The sequence below is a fragment of the Caenorhabditis briggsae genome (assembly GCF_000004555.2).
Source record: "Caenorhabditis briggsae complete genome, chrI, whole genome shotgun sequence".
NCBI lineage: Eukaryota > Metazoa > Nematoda > Chromadorea > Rhabditida > Rhabditidae > Caenorhabditis > Caenorhabditis briggsae.
The window spans coordinates 1,810,544-1,829,894 of record NC_013489.2 but is presented as its reverse complement, the minus strand read 5'-3'; the positions used below and the strand labels follow the sequence as shown (position 1 = coordinate 1,829,894).

The 19,351-nt window shown below is 34.5% G+C and overlaps 4 protein-coding genes and 1 non-coding gene across 5 annotated transcripts in view; 3 read left to right on the top strand and 2 right to left on the bottom strand.

Annotated features, from left to right (window-relative positions):
- Positions 1-3,861, bottom strand: part of CBG22023 — a gene marked incomplete at both ends in the record, with an annotated part of 14,823 nt that extends 10,962 nt beyond the window's left edge. Inside the window, 6 exon segments of the mRNA XM_002638773.1 lie at positions 1,162-1,294; positions 1,345-1,538; positions 2,101-2,190; positions 2,238-2,300; positions 2,303-2,471; positions 3,140-3,861. Of these exon segments, the coding sequence (XP_002638819.1) occupies positions 1,162-1,294; positions 1,345-1,538; positions 2,101-2,190; positions 2,238-2,300; positions 2,303-2,471; positions 3,140-3,861 (1,371 nt within the window).
- CBG28929 lies at positions 91-162 on the top strand. Its single transcript has one exon. It is a non-coding gene (tRNA).
- A 2,072-nt stretch (positions 3,862-5,933) lies between the features above and the next one.
- On the top strand, positions 5,934-11,304 carry CBG22021 (the record flags this gene model as incomplete). Its single annotated transcript, XM_002638772.1, has 6 exons — positions 5,934-6,054; positions 6,195-6,264; positions 7,889-7,970; positions 8,865-9,158; positions 9,908-10,077; positions 10,932-11,304. 6 exons carry the CDS (start codon positions 5,934-5,936, stop codon positions 11,302-11,304), a joined length of 1,110 nt encoding a protein of 369 aa, XP_002638818.1.
- Positions 11,305-11,709: 405 nt separating this feature from the next.
- CBG22019 lies at positions 11,710-16,607 on the bottom strand (the record flags this gene model as incomplete). Its single annotated transcript, XM_045241306.1, has 6 exons — positions 11,710-11,818; positions 12,660-12,740; positions 13,066-13,275; positions 14,156-14,385; positions 15,386-15,516; positions 16,601-16,607. The coding sequence occupies 6 exons, from the start codon at positions 16,605-16,607 to the stop codon at positions 11,710-11,712; spliced, it is 768 nt and encodes a 255-aa protein (XP_045097452.1).
- Positions 16,608-17,448: 841 nt separating this feature from the next.
- CBG22020 lies at positions 17,449-17,738 on the top strand (the record flags this gene model as incomplete). The annotated part of the gene is made up of 2 exons (XM_002638771.2): positions 17,449-17,532; positions 17,583-17,738. The coding sequence occupies 2 exons, from the start codon at positions 17,449-17,451 to the stop codon at positions 17,736-17,738; spliced, it is 240 nt and encodes a 79-aa protein (XP_002638817.2).
- Positions 17,739-19,351: the final 1,613 nt, after the last annotated feature.

The following is a 19,351-nucleotide window of genomic DNA, read 5'->3' as shown; positions in this document are numbered from 1 at the left end:
TAGATTTTCCATTTCCTTTCGGCGAGGAAGTGAACCTAGCGGAGATAACGGTTTCATATTGTCTTTAGAATCTTCTAGAAGATGTTCTATGCGTTCGTGGTGTAATGGTCAGCATGGATGCCTTCCAAGCATTCGACGGGGGTTCGATTCCCCCCGAACGCACATCTCTTTTTTTGAGAGAAGAAGTAGAGTAACCCAATATATATTTTCTTTGCAAATTTTACATTGGTACAGTAACCAAAATAAGATGATTTTTTTCACTAGTTTCGAGATTTATTTTTCCAATTTGTCACAGTTTTTCAGCCGCTACAATAAACCAAAATTCGCTGATTTCTCAGCAAACGTCACAATTTCGATTCACGGTTCCTATAGTAATCTTTCAACTCCTACAGTAATCCTTCAACCCCTACATTAATCCTTCACTCCCTAAAGTAATCCTCCAACACCTACAGTAATCCTTCAACTCCTACAGTAGTCCTTCAACTCCTACAGTAATCCTTCAACTCGTACAGTCCTCCTTGAGTTACTACAGTAACCAAGGTTAGATGATTTTGAAGGTTGGTGTTTTTTGCTAGTTTTGAGCCCTAAATCAGCCAATATTATTTTGCAGTTTCAGATTGCTACAGTACTCCGAAATTGGCTGGTTTCGTAGCAAAACGTCAAAATTCGAAATTTTTGAAAATTCTCTCACAGTAATCCTGAACTCTTACAGTAATGCTTCAACTCGTACAGTAATACTTGAGTTCCTACAGTAATCCTTAAATTCCTACTGTAATCCTTTGATTGATACAGTTAGTTCTTTAACTCCTACCGTAACCTTTTGACTTCTACAGTAATCCTTCAACTTCTACAGTAGTCCTTCAACTCCTACAGTAATCCTTCAACTCATACCGTAGCCTTTTGACTTCTACAGTAGTCCTTCAACTCCTACAGTAATCCTTCAACTCATACCGTAGCCTTTTGACTTCTACAGTAGTCCTTCAACTCCTACAGTAATCCTTCAACTCCTATAGTATTCTAACCCTTTAGCAAACTGAAATTTGACTTGATTTCAACCTAATTTCGATTTCAGAAACGCTATTTTCAGCCATTTTCAGTTTCTTTTTCAATTTTTTTGCAATTTTGAATCAAAATTTCAGCTCATTTTCCCTCGATTTTCACCTTTAACGCCTTCAAAATGTCCTCATTTGTCTTCCAAATTTTTCTCGCCTCCTTTGAAATTTCCTTCGAGTTCACACCCTCCTGGACACTCACTCCCCATTTGTTTTCGTTGAAAAATGGGACCAAACCAATTCTGAAATAGTCCCATCTGTGTTTCCAAATGTCCCGATGTTCGAGAATTACCTTATAAAAACCTTGCCCTTGAGATATTTTTGAGCCAAATCGAGCAATTTGTCTTCGGAATCAAATGGATCGATAAAAAGGATCAAATTGAAAATGTTTCGAGCGATTGGGCGGATTTGATCGGATGGAAATGGTTGGAGGAGCAGATGAAGCGATCGATAGGGGCTTAGGAAGGATTCCAGATCGTTGAGGAACTGAAAAAGGGAAAACTTGAATATCGCTGAAAATTGGCTGGAAAATCGGATTTTTTGGATTCTAAGAATTCCGAATTTTTGGTTTTCATAATTATATAAATTTTCAAAAAATTCGAATTTTTTCAGGTTTTCAGAATTTCAGGAATTTGTGAATTCCAGAATTTCGTGAAATCGCAACATTTTTTTGGCGAATTTCGGGTCATTTTTCATGAATTTTGGACCATTTTTCATGAATTTTGACCCATTTTTCTTTCGAATTTCTAGTTTTTAGAGTTTTATGAATTTTCTAAATGTCTAATTTTAAGAGTTTCACCAAATATCCGAATTTTTGATTTTTCCGATTTTTTGAAATTTTCAAAATTCTGAAAATTCAAGTTTTCAAAAAATCATTTTTCGAAATTTTCGAAATTTCAGTTTTCTCCTAGAAAAAAATTTCTTAATTTTTCCGAATTTTTGAAAAAAAAAACACATTTCCAGACTGAAATATCTCGAAAAAAGCCGATTTTTTGCTGAAATTCTCCAATTTTTGCATTTTCCCTCGATAAAATTGAACTTTTCTTACCACTGGTTTCGTTTTTCGATAATCAAACGCATTTTTCGATATAGCAATGGGGCTGAAATCGAATAGAGTGAGCAATTTTGAGTAGTCGATCTGAAAATTGAGTTTTACATTTTTTCAAATTTTCAGCCATTTCTGACCTCTGAATCCTCTGAAACCGAACCAATCTCTATTAGTCGATCCATCACTTTTTTCTCCGTTTTCATCTTTCGATTAATTCGAATAAATCGATTTTTGAGTCACTTTTTGATAGGATTCGTCCGTTTAAAGCCAATAGATTCTCTCCATTTCCGATTCCAGCCGATTTTAGAGTTTTTTGAAATTTTTGAATCGGTTTTGTGAACGATTCGTTGAGAGATCGATGGGAAATTGTTCTGAAAATAGCGGAAACTTGAATTTGGGAATTTTTTCAGATTTTAAAAAATTCAAAAATTTGAAAAAAAACAGAACTTCTGAATTTTCAAAATTTTGAAATTCTGAAAATTTTTTTTTGAAATTTTCAATTTTTAGGAATTTCAAAATTTTGAAAAATTGCGAAAAATCTGATATTTCAGAGAATCAAAAAAATAGGAAAAATCTTAAAACTCAAAATTTCCAAAAATTTTCCAAAATTAACATTTTTTGAAATTTCCAGAAAGTTCAAAAATCCATACTTGTAAAATTCCGGGTCGGCCCGCCAAAGCCCGGACCTGAGGAAATTTTCAAGGCCCGATAGCAAATATTTTGTCATTTTGTGCCAAATTTTGAGCTCTCAATACAATTTCCTCCATTATTTTTTGTGTTTTGGATTATATCAAAAAAATATCAAAAAAAAACTCGAAAAAATTTTTTGATTTTTAACTCCGGAAAATTTAGAAAAAAATTGTTTTTTTCCGGATTTCCAAGTGTCCGGATGTCCAAAGTTTGACTTTTTTGGGTTATTTTTGACCTTTTTCAGGTATTTTTCCACTTATTTTCAGATTTTTTTCCGGGTTTTCCACCTATTTTCAGTTATTTGCAGTTGTACAAAGGATTTTAAGCGATTCCCAGCGAAAATCCGTACCTCGCATGAATCGGAAAATCCTGCAAAACCCGTTCAATCTCCTCCAACTCCATCGAATCCTCCTGAATCCTCTCGCACGTCTTCAACCCTAAATCCTTCAGTTGCCACTGTTTCAACGGCACAATCTCCCCCAATTTCTCTAGATTCTCTCTCAGAGACTCCAGCTCATTGTGTCTGTCTGTGTGTCGGTTTTTCAGAATTCGAAAGTTCAATCCATGCAAATTTTCGGGTAATTCCTGTGTCAAATGGTCCACCGCTTTGTATTCCGTGTTTTTCAGCGCCAATTCTACTCCGTAGCCAGATAGAGACACTTTTGTGGTCCCCGAAGACAAGGAGAGGAATCTGAGCGCGAAATTCAAATTTTCTCGAGTCTCCACCAGAATTTTCGCTTCCAAAATCATATTTTTAAGCTCCGCGGTCCCCAGGACTCCATAAATAATCAAAGTGCGGTTCGCTTTTGATTTCATAGGAAAAATATGATCGAATTCAAAAATCTCTGCATTTCCAGAATATTCCTTGAAATTTAGCTCGCTTAGTTGACATCCAACTTGATTTCCATAGACGAAAAATGTGTTTTTGCAAGAATTCGGCTGGAATTTTTTAGAAATCTGTCGATGGACTTCAATTCTTGGTGAGAATATCCTAGAAGCTATCGAGAAGCGAAGCAAGGGATATTCTGAAGCATCGAGAAGACTTGAAGCCGTTGAAATTCCGAAATTGTATAAAGAGACGTCAGATGCTGAAGAAAATCGATTTTTAGGAAGATTTTAAAGCTAAAAACCCACAATTTTCCATCGGATTCGCATTTATAATATCCACAAATTTCCAGAACAAATCCTCATCTTCACCGGCCAAAAACTCACTGAAAATTGCATATTCTACTTCTTAAAACCCCGAAAACCCACCTAATTTCCGCCAAGATCGAAGTCTGGCTCCATTTTGAGTGTATACTGGTTTTTACTGATTTTTCAGAACCTCCGACGACTATAATCCCTAGAACTAGCCTAAGAAGAATATCTGGACGCATTCTGAAAAGATTTTGAGCTTGAAATTTTCGATTTTTCTAGGTTTTCAGCTGAAATTCTGAAATTCCACGCATTTTCCACGTCGGCGACTACTGTAGAACTTGAAATCTGCATTTGCGTACAGTGCGTTATAGCTTACGACAGTGCATTATAGCGGGAGGTCAGAAGCTAGTTTTTGGGGTTTTATTTCAAATTTAGGCACTGAACACAATTGAAACTGTTAAAAATTAATTTTTCTAAATTTCTTGACAAATTTCACTGTTTTAAGATGTATTTTCGAGCTGAAAATCTGAAAATTGAAGTTCGGACTACTGTAGAGGACGAAATCTGCATTGCACCACAATCGACGCCAAGGATTTTTCAACGAATTTTCTGGATTTTTTTCGGGAAAAAAACGAGGATTTCAGCGATTTTTCAATGGTTTTTACTGATTTTTTTGTTAAAAATTTGTACTTTGAATGTGGAAAAGACAGTTTTAGATCGTTTTCCATGTAAAATTAGCAGTTTTCAGAGGGAAAATCAAGAAAAAGTAAATTTTTCCAAAATTAAAAATTTCAGATTTCGATTTCTAGGTCCATTTTTGCTCTTTTTTTGCCATTTTCTCACTATTTTTCACCACTACTCCTTCTTTTTTGTCTATTCTTCCCATCTGAAGCGTTCTCTCTTTTCCTCCTTGTCCCTGTTCCATCTCTCATTTCCTCCTCATTTTTGTTCCTTTTTCTGCGCTTTTCGTTTTGTTTTCCATGTGAATTTCTCATGAACACCCACAATTTTCCCATAAAATTAGCCGGAAAAAAAGGCTCTTGTTCTAAATGTTCTCTGGTGGTCAGGCCATTTTCAGGGCGGCGTCTAAGCCGTAAGAAACCTTATCATTCTTTTTTTCCAGGTTTTTTATTCAATTTAAACAGAAAGAGAATTGATAAGAAGCAGTGGTCAGCGCTGACCAAATACGATCATTCCGGTTCAATAGAAGCAAGGAAATTGTATTTTCTGTGTTAATAAACGGACTTTTTATATATTTTTTTTCATGTTTTTATTCAATTTTTTGCCATTTTTCCATATTTTTTATCGCTTGATCTACACGGACCATTCATCATCATTCTTATCAAAAATGATGCAAATCTAATATGACTTTATGAACGTTCCTCTAGCCATATTTGGCCGTAGATACAATCAAAAAAGTCGGTCTACGTGACTTTCGACACACTTTTCTTGTCTATTCTGTCCAAATAAATGATAATATCTGTGTTGTGTTCCCACCCCCTTTTCCCCTTGTCCATCATTTTTATCGCCTCGTCATTGTATTGTTCGGTGCGGTTGTACCTGGGAGGACAAACAGTTTTTTTGGGGTGTTTATGAAGAAAACCATGTGATTTCTGATATTTTTTGCTAGAAAAACAGCTGAAAATTCGGCTTTTTTTAAGGAAAAATTAAATTTCTTAATTTTACCATTGAAATCTGATGGTATTACATAGAAAATTAGCAAAACTCTATTTCAAAAATTGAAAATTCAATATTTTCACAACAAAAATCAGTTAAACCCTTGAAAAATTGCTGAAAACCTTCTGAATAATTCTCCCAAAAATAAATCCCGAAATTCGTTGAAAAATCTCTTGGCGTCGATTGTGGTGCAATGCAGACTTCGATTTCTACAGTAATCGCACACCCTTTTCTGCAATTTTCAGACTTTTTTGTTGAATTTTGGCCCGTTTTTCCTTCAAATTTGCCCCATTTTCAGTGCTAGAAAACTCTACTAACCCCCCTGCAAAATGTCTCTGGAAGGACGAAAAATCAATTTCGCTGCGGGACCAGCGAAGCTTCCCGAAGAAGTCCTGCTGAAAATGCAAGAGGAGCAGCTCAATTTCAATGGGCTCGGTGTCAGTGTCATTGGTAAGAGAATTTGGCCAAAAATGTGCTAAAAATCCAATAAAATTGGCTTAAAATCGCTGAAAAACAAGATTTTCGGTCAAAAATAATGATTTTTGTGCTGAAAATCTGTCTTAAATCCCAAAAATTCCCATTTTCTTCAGAAATGTCGCATAGATCCAAGGAATTCGGAGCGCTGCTCAACGAGACGATCAGCTTGATTCGCGAGCTCATGTGAGTTGAAAATCCCAGATTTTTGGCTCTTAAAATCACATTTTTCCGTCCAAAAATTCAAATTTATTCCTTCTAAAAATTTCAGTTTTTGGTTCTAAAAATCTCAAATTCACACTGGAAATTTTCGATTTTTGGCTCTGAAAATGGGGGTTTAGAGTTTTTTTTAAGTGAAAAATCTTCTTTTTCTCTTTAAAATATCCTGAATTCCGGCTTTGAAAATCCTGTTTTTCACTAGAAAATCTCAATTTTAGTGTCTGAAAATCCCATTTTTTCAGTTTTTTCAGCCCAAAAATTCTAATTTTCTGGCAATTACTCTTTGACTCCACATTCTCTTTGACTACAAAGTCTCTTTGACTACACTTTTTTGTTTTATAGTACTTTTTGACTGAATTTATTGGAGTTTCCGATTTTTGTCTCAAATTGTAGGATTAGGCTAAAACACCAGTTTTACGGTAACCGTTTCAGCCTAAGCCTTTGATTTGTACAGAAAATAATAAAAATTTGGAAATCTCAGCGAAAAAAAAAGTGAGAATTTTGCTGATTTTCGCGAATTTCAGTACTTTTTTCACTTTTATGTATTTTTGGAATTGTCAGTTTTTTGTTTAAAATTATAGGCTTAGGCTCAAATTCTTCTTATATTCTGTGAGAACGCCCACAAAAACTGCAGAAAATTTTAAAATTTAAAAAAGTGTAGTCAAAGAGACTTTGTAGTCAAAGAGAATGTGGAGTCAAAGAGTAATTGCCTAATTTTCTCCGGGAAATCTCAATTTTGGGCTCTAAAAATGGGATTATTAGAGTCGAAAATCTCCTTTTTCGGTTAGAAAAATCCGGAATTTCGGCTTTGAAAATGCGATTTTTCACTGGGAAATCTCTATTTTTAGAGTATAAAAAACTCGTTTTTCCGGTCCGAGAATCCCATTTAGCTCTAAAAATCCGAATTTTCACCAGAAAATCTCAATTTTCAACTCGAAAAATCGGATTTTTAGAGTCAAAAATCCTAATTTTCCCTTTAAAATCTTAATTTTCGGTCCAAAAATCCCCTTTTTAGCTTTAAAAATCGTGGTGTCCACCACAAAATCTTAATTTTCGGCTTTGAAAATGCGATTTTTCACTAGAAAATCTCAATTTTTTGAGTCTAAAAATCGCATTTTTCTAGATTTTCCCGTCCAAAAATCCTAATTTTCACTGGAAAATTTTAATCTTCGACTCTAAAAATCCCATTTTTAGCTCTATAAATCCGAATTTTCACCAGAAAATCTCAATTTTTGGCTCAAAAAATCACATTTTTAACTCTAAAAATCTTAATTTTCGGTCCAAAAATCCCGTTTTCAGTGTTCAAAACTCCAAATTTTCATTTGAAAATCCAATTTTTAGCTCTAAAAATGGGATTTTTAGAGTCGAAAATCTCCTTTTTCGGGTTTAAAAACCCAATTTTTCACTAGAAAATCACTTTTTCCGGTCCGAAAACCCCATTTTTAGCTCTAAAAATAATTCGAATTTTCACCGGAAAATCTCAATTTTTGGCTCGAAAAATTGGATTTACGGCTCTGGGAATCCAATTTTTCCATATGATATCATTATTCCCCTTATCACGATCTATATATGTATCTTATCTCCCTTGCAGGAACGTGCCCGACAACTTTGAAATTCTCTTCATGCAAGGCGGCGGAACCGGTCAATTCGCCGCGATTCCTTTGAATCTAAAGGTTTGTGTGGATGATCTATGGATAGGGAAAAAAAGAAGGAAACATGTTTATTAGAGGGAGAATTCGGGGAATTTTGCTTTTCAGCTCAAATTTAACCCATTTTTCGCTGGTTTTGCCTTATTTTTAGCGAATTTCGACTCATTTTGTAGCCATTTAAGCTCAGAATTTAGCCATATTTTGACTAAAAATTGAGTGATTTTTCAGCGTTTTTTACCTATTTTTAGCGACTCATTTTAAAGCTATTTTAGCTCAAAATTGAGCCATTTTCAGCCTGTTTGCACTGAAAATTGAGTGATTTTTTCAGCTTTTTTGACCTATATTTAGCCAAAATACTCGATTTCAGATCATTTTCCTAGTTGGTCAATTTTGAAGAATGAAGTTTTTGGTTTCTGGAGCATTTTTTAAAGATTCTAGAAGGTCCTGGAAGGTCTCTGAATGCTTCTGGAAGCTTCAAAATGATTCTAGAACATTTTAACAGATTCTCAACGATCCTGAAGGCTTCTGGAGGCTTTCTGGAGGCTAGAGGCTTTTAACGGATTCTGAAGGATTCTATAGGGTTCTAATGTCTTCTGAGAGGTTCTGATGGCTTCCGAAGGCTTCTGGTGGATTCCAAAGGCTTCTAGAGAATTCTGAATTCTCCTGGAAGCTTCTAGATGGTTCTAGAGGGTTTTGAAAACTTTTAAAGGCTTCTAAACGATTATAAAGGTTTCTAAAGGCTTCTGAACGAGTCTAGATGATTATGAAAGCTTCTGAAGGCTTCTAGAAGCTTCTAGACGGTTTCTGAAGGATTCTACAGGGTGCTAATGCCTTCTGAGTGGTTCTGAAGGCTTCTGAAGGCTTCTGATCGCCCCCTGCAGGAAAGAAAATTCTAAAAAAGCCATATTCTCATTCCAGGGCTCCCATGACCATGCCGACTACATCGTCACCGGTGCGTGGTCCTCGAAAGCTGCCGAGGAAGCTGAGAAGTATATCAAAGTGAAGAAGGTGTTCCAACCATCAAAGCCCTATGTCACTGTGCCGGATCAAGAGAAATGGGTGCACGACGAGAAGGCCGCGTATCTGTACTACTGTGCCAATGAGACGGTCCATGGAATCGAATTCTCACCGACGGCGCCTGAATCGCACAACGTGCCATTGGTGGCTGATGTTTCGTCCAACTTCATGGCGAGGCCATTTGATTTTAAGGATGTAAGGAATGGGGGTGGAGTAGTGGGAGATTCTGGAGGGTTCTGAAGGATTCTGGAGAGCTCTGACGGATTCTAAAGCATGTTGCGGGATTCTGAAGATGTTTGAAGAATTCTGAAGGACTCTGAAGGGCTCTGAAGGACCCTGAAGGATGCACAAAGATTATGAAGGGTTCTAGATGCTTCCAGAAGATTCTGGAGCATTGTGAAGGATTCTAGAGTGTTCTGACGGGTCCTAAAGTATTCTGAAGATATCTGAAGAATCCTGAACGGTTTTGGATGATTCTAGAAGATTCTGACAGCTTCTAGAGGATCTTGACGGATTCTAAAGGATTCAGAAGGAATCCGAAGGATCCTAGGTTCTGGAATGTTCTAGATGATTCTGAAAGCATCTAGAATAATTCTGACGGAATCGAAATGCGGAAGTCTCGTTTGTTAGGTTTTTAGGCCCCATAGGAATCCTGTGAGGTTTCTGAAAGATTCTGAGGGATTCTGAAGGCATATAGAGGATTCTAGAAGCTTCTAAAGGCATCTGAAGGATTCTAGAGGATTCTCAAGGATCCTGACAGATTCTGAAGGAATCTAGAAGATTCCAAAGTTTTCTGTAGGATTCTGGGAGATTCTAGAGTATCCTGACGGATTCTGGGAGGTCCTTAAAATCCTGTGAGATCCTGAAGGCTTCTGGAGAATCCTAGGAGATTCTGAATGATTTTGGCGGATTCTGGAAAATTCTGAATTCCCTTTCTTTTTCAGCACGGCGTCGTCTTCGGTGGAGCGCAGAAGAATCTCGGTGCCGCCGGCCTGACGATCGTCATCGTTCGGAAGGATCTCATCGGAAAGCAACAAGCGATCACCCCAGCCGTGTTCAGTTATAAGGAGATGATTGCCAACAACAGTTTGTACAATACACCACCGACTGGAGGGTAAGAAATTCGATTTTTTTGGATCTGGAAAAAATTTTTAGTTCTAAAAATCAAGGTTTTCTAAATTATAATCAGGATGTTTGAACAGAAAAATGAGGTTTTCGATCCAAAATCCCCGATTTTCTAAAAGTTCGAAACTCTACGAAAGTAAAATCTCTAATAGAAGGGCCCCATGAGCTTCAACTTCAAGCCAATATATCTCTGTTCTTGTCAAAGATATGAAAAAGATGCCAACTGATAAATTTTTTATCATAACATCACAAATATTTTATCAATTTATACATTTTCGATATCTCTCATAGGAGCCATAGGAGCCGAGATAAATGAGCTCAAAGTGGACAGTGTGAGGGCTCTCCTAATACAGGGTTTACGGTAGTTCAATGCCGTTCGATTTGTCTGAACTTCTCAGAATATACTAATTAAAACTAGGGCTTCATTTTTGTAGTTGACCGCTTTTTTGTAAAATTTTATCCTGGGAAGATATGGGGCTTAGAAAATGACATAAGTCTCGATATTTTCAAATTTGGCGCCAAAAAATTTCCGCTTTTTCAAACTCTTATAATTCAGCCATTTTTCGACCAAAATCATTGAATTTTTTACCATTTGATAGGAAATTTCATAGGCTTTATTAATGCAATTGAGCAATTTTTCGAAAATTTGAATTTTACTCAGCAAGTGCGCTCCAATGAGAATCACTGGAAAATCGCTAAAAATAGGCAGTTCTTTTCAGCGAAAACTTTTGGATTTTACATCATTTGATAGAACATTTCATGAGCTATCAACTCTATTTTAAGAAAGTGCGTTCTACTGATAATGCTGACTCAAAAAATCAATTTTTAATGTTTTTTTTCCAGAATCTACACCACGAATCTCGTCTTGAAATGGATCAAATCCAAGGGTGGCCTCCAGGCGATCTACGAATTGAACCTCCAGAAATCCGGCCTCATCTACGGTATCATTGATAACTCGAACGGATTCTATCACTGCGCCGTCGACAAAAGCTACCGTAGCATCATGAACGTGTGCTTCCGAATCGGTGGCGCCGCTGGAAACGAGGATTTGGAGGCGGAATTCTTGAAAGGAGCCGCCGAGAGGAACATGATCAGTTTAAAGGGACATCGATCGGTTGGCGGCATTCGTGCCTCGTTGTACAATGCGATTACGTTGGAGGAGACTCAAGTGCTTGCCACGTGGATGAACGAGTTCCAGAAGGCGCATAGTGCTTGAATTATTGATCGATTTTTTGCCCTTCAACCCTATTTTTAATCCTAAAAATTTGAATTTCCCTCTAAATAGCTGTAAATTGAGACCCCCTAAAATTCCCCTAATTTTTTGTGTATTTTTCAAATTGTGATATTTTCTGATGCCTTTTTTTGTAAATCTATGCATTTTTGGCCTAAATTTCGTGAAAAATTGAACTTTATTACAGAAAAGACGTCCTGAGACATAGAACAATTACAAGAAAAAAGCAAATACGCTCTATTGATAACAAATTTCAATAGAGCGCACTTGCAACAATTTAGGGGAAAAATAGACAAATGGGAACCCGGAATTTAGTTGGGAAGAATTGGAAAGAATGGAGCTTTATGGAACAGGGGAAATTGGGAAATTTGAAAAAAAGAAAAGTTTCAGCTACGCAGACACATTTAGACACATATCGGAAGCCGAAAGAGCCACTGGCGGTGACGCGGGCGACGTTGACGTCTTCTGAAGACGACGATGAGCCATTTCGGGGTCGTTTCTGGAAGTTTTGGAAAATTCAGGAAGTATAGGAATTTGGAAATTCGAAATTTCGAAAGTTTAGAAATCCGGAAATTTCGAAATTCTGAAAATTCTCGAAAATTTAGAAATTCGAGTTTCAAAAATTCTGAAAATCGAAATTTCGAAATTGGAAGAAATTCAGAATTACAAAAATTCGAAAAATCAGAATTTCGATAAAGTTCAGTAATTCCGAAAAATCTGGAAATCCAAAAATTCACAGATTGAGAAATTCTGAAATTCCAAAAATTCTGAAAAACTGAAATTAGGAAATTCAGAGAATTCAGGAAATTCAAATTCAGAGATTCAGACAAATTCAGAGATTCAGAAATTCGGAAATTCCAGAAAATTTAAAAATCCTGAAATTCAAAAATTCAAAAATTCTGGAATTCAGAAAATTCAGAAATTCTGAAATTCTGAAATTTGAAAATTCGAAAAAATAGAAATTTTGAGATTCTGAAGTTCAAAAAAATTTATTTTCTCGAAAATACGAAAATTCAGAAATTCCAGGAAGAATCGAAAATTCAAATTTTTGAATTTTTCTTACTTTTCGAAATTTTATGAAATTCCAGAAAACTCAAAAAATTTTTCAGTTTATTTTTGAAATTTTCCGTTTTTTTGAAATTCCAGAAAATTTGAAATTCTGCAATTCAGCGAATCAGAAATTTGGAAAATGCTAAAATTCAAAAATTTGCGAATCCAGAAATTCAAAATTTCAAGAATTCAGGAATTCAGAAGCACCAGGAATCTCAAAAATTGAAAAACTCTCAAAATTTGCGTTTATTGAATATTTAAAAATTTCCAAAAAAATTATAAAATCTCACTTAATATCATAATCTTTAATCATCCAATTCTGATTGATCACAAAAAATCGAAAAATGCATCGGAATACTGTAGACTCGGCTCTGTAAAAAAACATTAATTTTGTAGAAAATGCGCTCCATTGAGAAAATCCAAATGATCTCAATTTTCGGTTTTATTTTTAGTTTTCAAAAATTGTTGAATTCGCGCTCTATAGATAAAAACCAAGAGTTCTAATTAGCCGATATCACCAAATGCGCTCCAACGAAAAATAAGGCAAGCGCGCTCCATTAACAACATTTTTTCAAAGTGCGCTCAATAACTGAAAATGCGCTCCATTGAGAAATCAAAAAGCAAACGCGCTCCACTGTCCATCCGTGGAGCGTATTATCCATGGAGCGCACTTTCCCTCTGCCATTATTAACTCACTTGTACTGCGTGAAAAGTGCCAAAATGAAGGAGATTAGGAACATGCTGGCACACATGACCACTTTAATATCGAAAAGGGAAGAAACGGGAGTTCTTGAGAAGTATCCATCAGAGACATCCGAACCGTCTGCACTGTTCGCTCCATTGCCACTGAAATAGCCGCGGCGCTTCCAGGTGTATGCAGTGTTTGTCGAGGCGTGGGTGAATAATCTGGAAATTTAGAGAAGTTTTTGATTTAGATTCTGTTTTTAGGAGTAAAAAGGGAAATTCAGAAACTGAGAATTTTGAAAAAAAATAATCGGAAACTGATCATGATTTTCAGAGTTTCAGGATCTTAATTTTCTGAAATTTCTAAAATCTTTGTTAAATTTTTCAAATTTAAATTTCAGAATTTTCAAAGAATTTTACGATTTTCATAATTTTCTGAATATTGAAACTTTCTGAAATTCCCAACTTCTAGAAAATTTAGGAATCTTCTAAATTTTCTGAATTTCTGAAACACAGAATATCAGAATTTCTGAATTTCTGGTTTTCTGAATATCTGAATTTCTGAATTTCTGAAATTTTTTGAATTTCTATGAATTCCAAATTTCTGAATTTTGAGTCTTCTGGAGCTTCAGAATTTCTAATTCTCAGATTATCAGGTTTTCAGAAATTCAGAACTTTCTTTGATGTTCGACATTTTTAAGGATTCCTGGGGTTTCTTGAAGTTTTGTATTTCCAAAAATTACCGCATATTTATGCCGTAAACACTCTAATAGAATGTCACCGGGACCGTCCACTTTGAGCTTATATATTTCACTTCTCTTAAAAGATATAAAAAGTTGTAAACTGATGAAATATTCATCATGATATCAGCCACATTTTATCAATTGACCATTTTTTGATATCTCTCACAGACGGTATTTTAAGATTTTCAAAACTTCGAAATTCTCAAAATTTTACAAATTTCTCAAACTGAATCTTAGTAGAGCGCATTTGTCAAGATTTTGAGAATTTTCTAGAGTTTTGGATTTTCTAAAATCTTCCGGATTTTCAGTTTTTTTGAATCTCTTGATTTCTAGATTTTTCTAGCGATTTCTAAACTAACCTCCGCTTCAACAACGCATTCTCCTGAATGAATTGAATCGTAAAATACCCGCAAAATATCATAATCAGAATAGTGATCAGGAATAAAACATTCAAAAGACATGAGGCTCGATCCACAATTGGTACATGAAGAGATTTCATTTGAAATATATTTCCTCGCTTAAAATCATATCCACACAGTTCGCATCGGGGTGATGGCACCATCTTTCGCGTCGACATTTCCAGCCATTTCTGAAAATGTTTTATTTTTATTATTAGTAGGGTAATTAGCAGGCTAATTAATTTTTTTGGTCTCAAAAGTTCTAACAAAATGAGACTAAAACCACTGAAAGCAGACCGATTTTGGTGAATCTAAGAGAGCGTTCTCGTTGGAGCGCATTTGCTAACCGAAATTAAAATTTTTGGAAAAAGTGACCAATTGCAATATTAAAGCCTATAAAATTTCCAATTAAATAGTAAATAGTTCAATAATTTTGGCTAAAAAATGACTGAATTATAAGCGTTTGAAAACTGAATCAAATTTCGCGGCACCAAATTTGAAAATTTCAAGACGCATGCCTTTTTGAAGCCCTATATCTTCCCAGGATGAAATTTTACAAAAAAGTTGTCAACAACAAAAATGCAGCTCTAGTTTTAATGAGTATATTCTGAAAATTTCAGAAAAGCCGGACCAATTTGAAGTTGCTACCGTATTAATTTAATTAAAGCGATAATTTCCATTTTTTTTGTTGAAAATTTTATAAATTTTGGGTGTCTTGGAATCAGGCTTCTAACTTTGATCAGATTTATCTCGTTTCCTGTAAAAGATATCAAAAAGTTGTAAACTGATAAAATGTTAATTGAATGATGATACATATTTTATCAGTTGGTCACTTTTTGACATCTTTCAGAGAATTTGAAATAATCAAGGTCAAAGTACAAGGATAGAACGATATCCGTAAATCTAGTATTTTGATGGTCCTCTAACTTTGAACTCGATTATCTAGGTTACTGTAAAATATATCAAAAATTGGTCAACTGATAAAGTGTAGCTGTCATTATGTTAAACATTTTGTTGGTTAATAATTTTTTGATTTCTTTAATAGAAACCGAGAAAATTGAGCTCAAAGTTATGGGTCCCTAGAAGGATCGCCTGGGACGCCAATTTTTCTAGTAGAGGTTTTCGCTGATTTTTTGAGGGCTCGGAATCAATTTCTGCTGTAAATTTCATTTTTCAAGGAAAAAAACTCACCACAACACACGCTTTGTGCACAAAGAGCAACGTTCCGGAGCATCGACAAGGAGAGATCAGAGGGTTGGAACGAGTCGACGACGACACGTGGCAAATTCGGCACATTGTTCCGGATGCGGATGTTAGGGATACTGTAGAAGGCATCATTTTTTGGATTAGCAATCAAGAATAATGATGAATGATTTGATTTATGAGGGCAGTAGCTAGCTAGCTATGAATGTGGGCGGTTTGGGCACAGCGGGAGATTTTGAGAGAAAATTTTGGTCATTTATCTATTGACAATGGAGATTGACGAGGAAGGAGGAAAAATGAATTGGAAAATGGGAATATATATGAGAAAAAAGATAATGGTTAAGACTTTGGAAATTGAAGATTTCGAAAATGGTTTCTAGGATTTTTTAAAATTGGACCTTTTTCCAAATTTTTGAAACAGTTGCTAAATCTTAGAAATCCAATATTTCCGAGAATTTTCTGAAATTTCGAAATATCTGAATATCCAAATCTGGAAAAATCTATGGGATTCCAGATTTTGAAATAACTGACTTGTCTGGAAGTTTCTGATTTTTCGAATTTCTGAATTCCCAAATCTCTGAAATTTTAAAGGGGGACTCCGACCTTCCGTTTTTCTGAATTTCTGAATTTCTGAATTTCTGAATTTCTGAATTTCTGAATTTCTGAATTTCTGAATTTCTGAATTTCTGAATTTCTGAATTTCTGAATTTCTGAATTTCTGAATTTCTGAATTTCTGAATTTCTGAATTTCTGAATTTCTGAATTTCTGAATTTCTGAATTTCTGAATTTCTGAATTTCTGAATTTCTGAATTTTTGAATTTCTTAATTTCTGAATTTCTTAATTTCTGAATTTCTGAATTTCTGAATTTCTGAATTTCTGAATTTCTGAGATTCTGAGATTCTGAATTTCTGAATTTCTAAATTTCTGAATTTCTGAATTTCTTAATTTCGAATTTCCATGAATTCCTAAAGAAATCGTAATAGCCTCCTTCACTAGAATTTCAGAAGACGTCGACGACGACGCTTCTTTTTGTTTTCAAGAAGAGTTTTCATCGTGTGTGTGTGACGGCTCTTTTCTCTATTTTCTTCTCTTTTCTCTGCGTCTCTCAATTCTCTACGCTATTTTTGTTTACCTCGAAAAAAAATCATCGACGATTTTTTTGTTCTCATTTTCACTTTTTTTTGTCGCCTCGTTTTTTTACTCATCATTTTGACATGAAATGAGAGGAGGTCGAAAAAAAATAATTTGGGTTTTTTACTCTGAAAAATCTGAAATTCTTCGAAATTTTGATTTTTTTCGAATTTTCAGAATTTCAGAGTTACTAAATTTCTGATTTTTTGAATTCTAAAGATTATGAATTTCCAGATTTTCTCGCTTTGCAGATTTCTCGATCTTGCAAATTTCTGGAATTTTTAGTTTTATGGAATTCTCTCGATTTTCAGATTTCTAGAAATTTTCGATTGTTCTGAAACCCATGGTTTCTGCCTTTTTGATTTTCCAGATTTGTAAATTTCCGAACATTTCTGAAATTTGGAAAATGGATGTTTTCAGGTTTCGAGATTTCGTATTTGCTGGAAAATCGGATTTTCTAATTTTCTCAATTTTCAAATTTCATGAGTTTTTGATTATTTTGAAAAATGGTATTTTCTGAATTTTCTCTGGATTTTCAGATTTTTGAAATTCAGAAGTTTTTTGTTTTTAAATTTCTGGGAATTCTTATTTTTCTTGAATCAAAGCTGGCCTATTTAGAATTTTCAGACTTCTCGATATCCAAATTTCGAAATCTCAAAATTTTCTGAAATTCGAAAAGTTTGAGTTTTCAGATTTCTAGAATTTTTCATTTCTATATTACTGTATTTTTTGGAAAACCTCAATTTCTTCTTTTGTTTTCCAATTTTTGAAGAAATCTGGAAATTTCTAGATTCTCGGTTTTTGATTTCCAGGAATTTGTAGATTTCTAAAATTCCAAACTTTCATTTTTTTCAATTTTCTTATTTTTCCTTTTTCTCCAAATTTTCTAATTTCCAAATTCTTAATTAATTTTTCCAGATGACTCAAGATGGGGAGAATCGCGAGACCCATCATATCTACGTTAGTGCTCCACCACCGGAGCCTCAAACATCTGTAGGACAGGTACAATAGGAAAATGCGCTCCATTGAGAATTAAAAAAAAAAATTTGCAGCCATGCCGTCTGGAAAAGGAGCCATTAATCGAGGATGAAGGGAAAAACGACAAAATTGGGGAATCTCGGACGACTTATTGGAAAGGATGTGAATTTTTGAAAGCATCTGGATTGTGTTCCAGTAATTGTGAGTTTTTGGCAAGTGCGCTCTATTGAGAATTTCGGGAAAAATGGTGTGATTCCACTAGGAATTGTTCAAAATTCATGAAAATTACACAGTTCGATAGGGGGTTTTATGAGAAATTTGAAATTTTCGAAAAATTCGAAAATTCAAAAATTCCTGAAGTTAGTATATAATAGATTTGAGACTTCTGTGAGAATCGAAGTTTCTGAATTTTTCAGCCAATTCCAAAATGAAAAAAATATACGACTCTGCAACTTCAGAAAACTTAAAAATTCCAAAATTCGAAGGTTCTGAAACTTCGGAAAATTCAAATGGTGATTTTTAAAAAAAATCTTTTTTTGAAAATTCGGAAATTTAGAAATTCAAAAATTCAGAAATTCAGAGAAATTCAGAAATTCAGAAATTTAGAAATTAGAAATTCAGAAATTCAGAAATTCAGAAATTCAGAAATTCAGAAATTCAGAAATTCAAAAATTCAGAAATTCAGAAATTCAAAAATTCAGAAATTCAGAAATTCAGAAATTCAGAAATTCAGAAATTCAGAAGAATCTGGAAATTCAAAAATCCCAAAAAACTCGAAAATTCGGAGAATCCTCAAAAGTTAGACAACACAAATTTCTAAAATTCAGAAATTCAGAAATTTAAAAATTCAGAAATTTAAAAATTCAGAAACTTAAAAATTCAGAAATTCAGAAATTCAGAAATTCAGAAATTCAGAAATTCAGAAATTCAGAAATTCAGAAATTCAGAAATTCAGAAATTCAGAAATTCAGAAATTCAGAAATTCAGAAATTCAGAAATTCAGAAATTCAGAAATTCAGAAATTCAGAAATTCAGAAATTCAGAAATTCAGAAATTCAGAAATTCAGAAAAACTTGAAAATTCCAAAGTCTGTAATTTTTTTTTCTCAAATTCTAAAATTCGAAAATTTCGATATTCCGAATTTCAGATAATTCTAAAGTTCGGAAATCCTGAAATTTCAGAAAACTCAGAAGTTCATTATTTTTAAAAAGCGAAATTCTGAAACACGAGAAGCTCAAAACTTCGAAAATTCTGAAATTCAGATGTTTCGAAGATCTTAGAAAACTTAAAGGGGGACTCCGACTAGAAATTTTTATTGCATTAAAATGTGTTAAAAGTTATCTATTTTTCGAATATTATTGCGAAAAAATTCAAAAAAAAATCCGAAATCCCCGAAAAACGCCGTTGAAAAGGAAGAAAATACAAAAAAAGGTGCCGCCCGGGGACGAAGATGAACAGCGAGAAACCTATGCCACGGCACCGGGCGCCTTAACTACGAGGCACAAAATCCCAGATTTGGGGAATTCTAAAGATTATGAATCCCCAGATTTTCTCGCTTTGCAGAGTTCTCGATCTTGCAAATTTCTGGAATTTTTAGTTTTATGGAATTCTCTCGATTTTCAGATTTCTAGAAATTTTCGATTGGTCTGAAACCCATGGGTTCTGCCTTTTTGATTCTCCAGATTTGTAAATTTCCGAACATTTCTGAAATTTGGAAAATGGATGTTTTCAGGCTTCGAGATTTCGTATTTGCTGGAAAATCGGATTTTCTAATTTTCTCAATTCTCAAATTTCATGAGTCTTTGATTATTTTGAAAAATGGGATTTTCTGAATTTTCTCTGG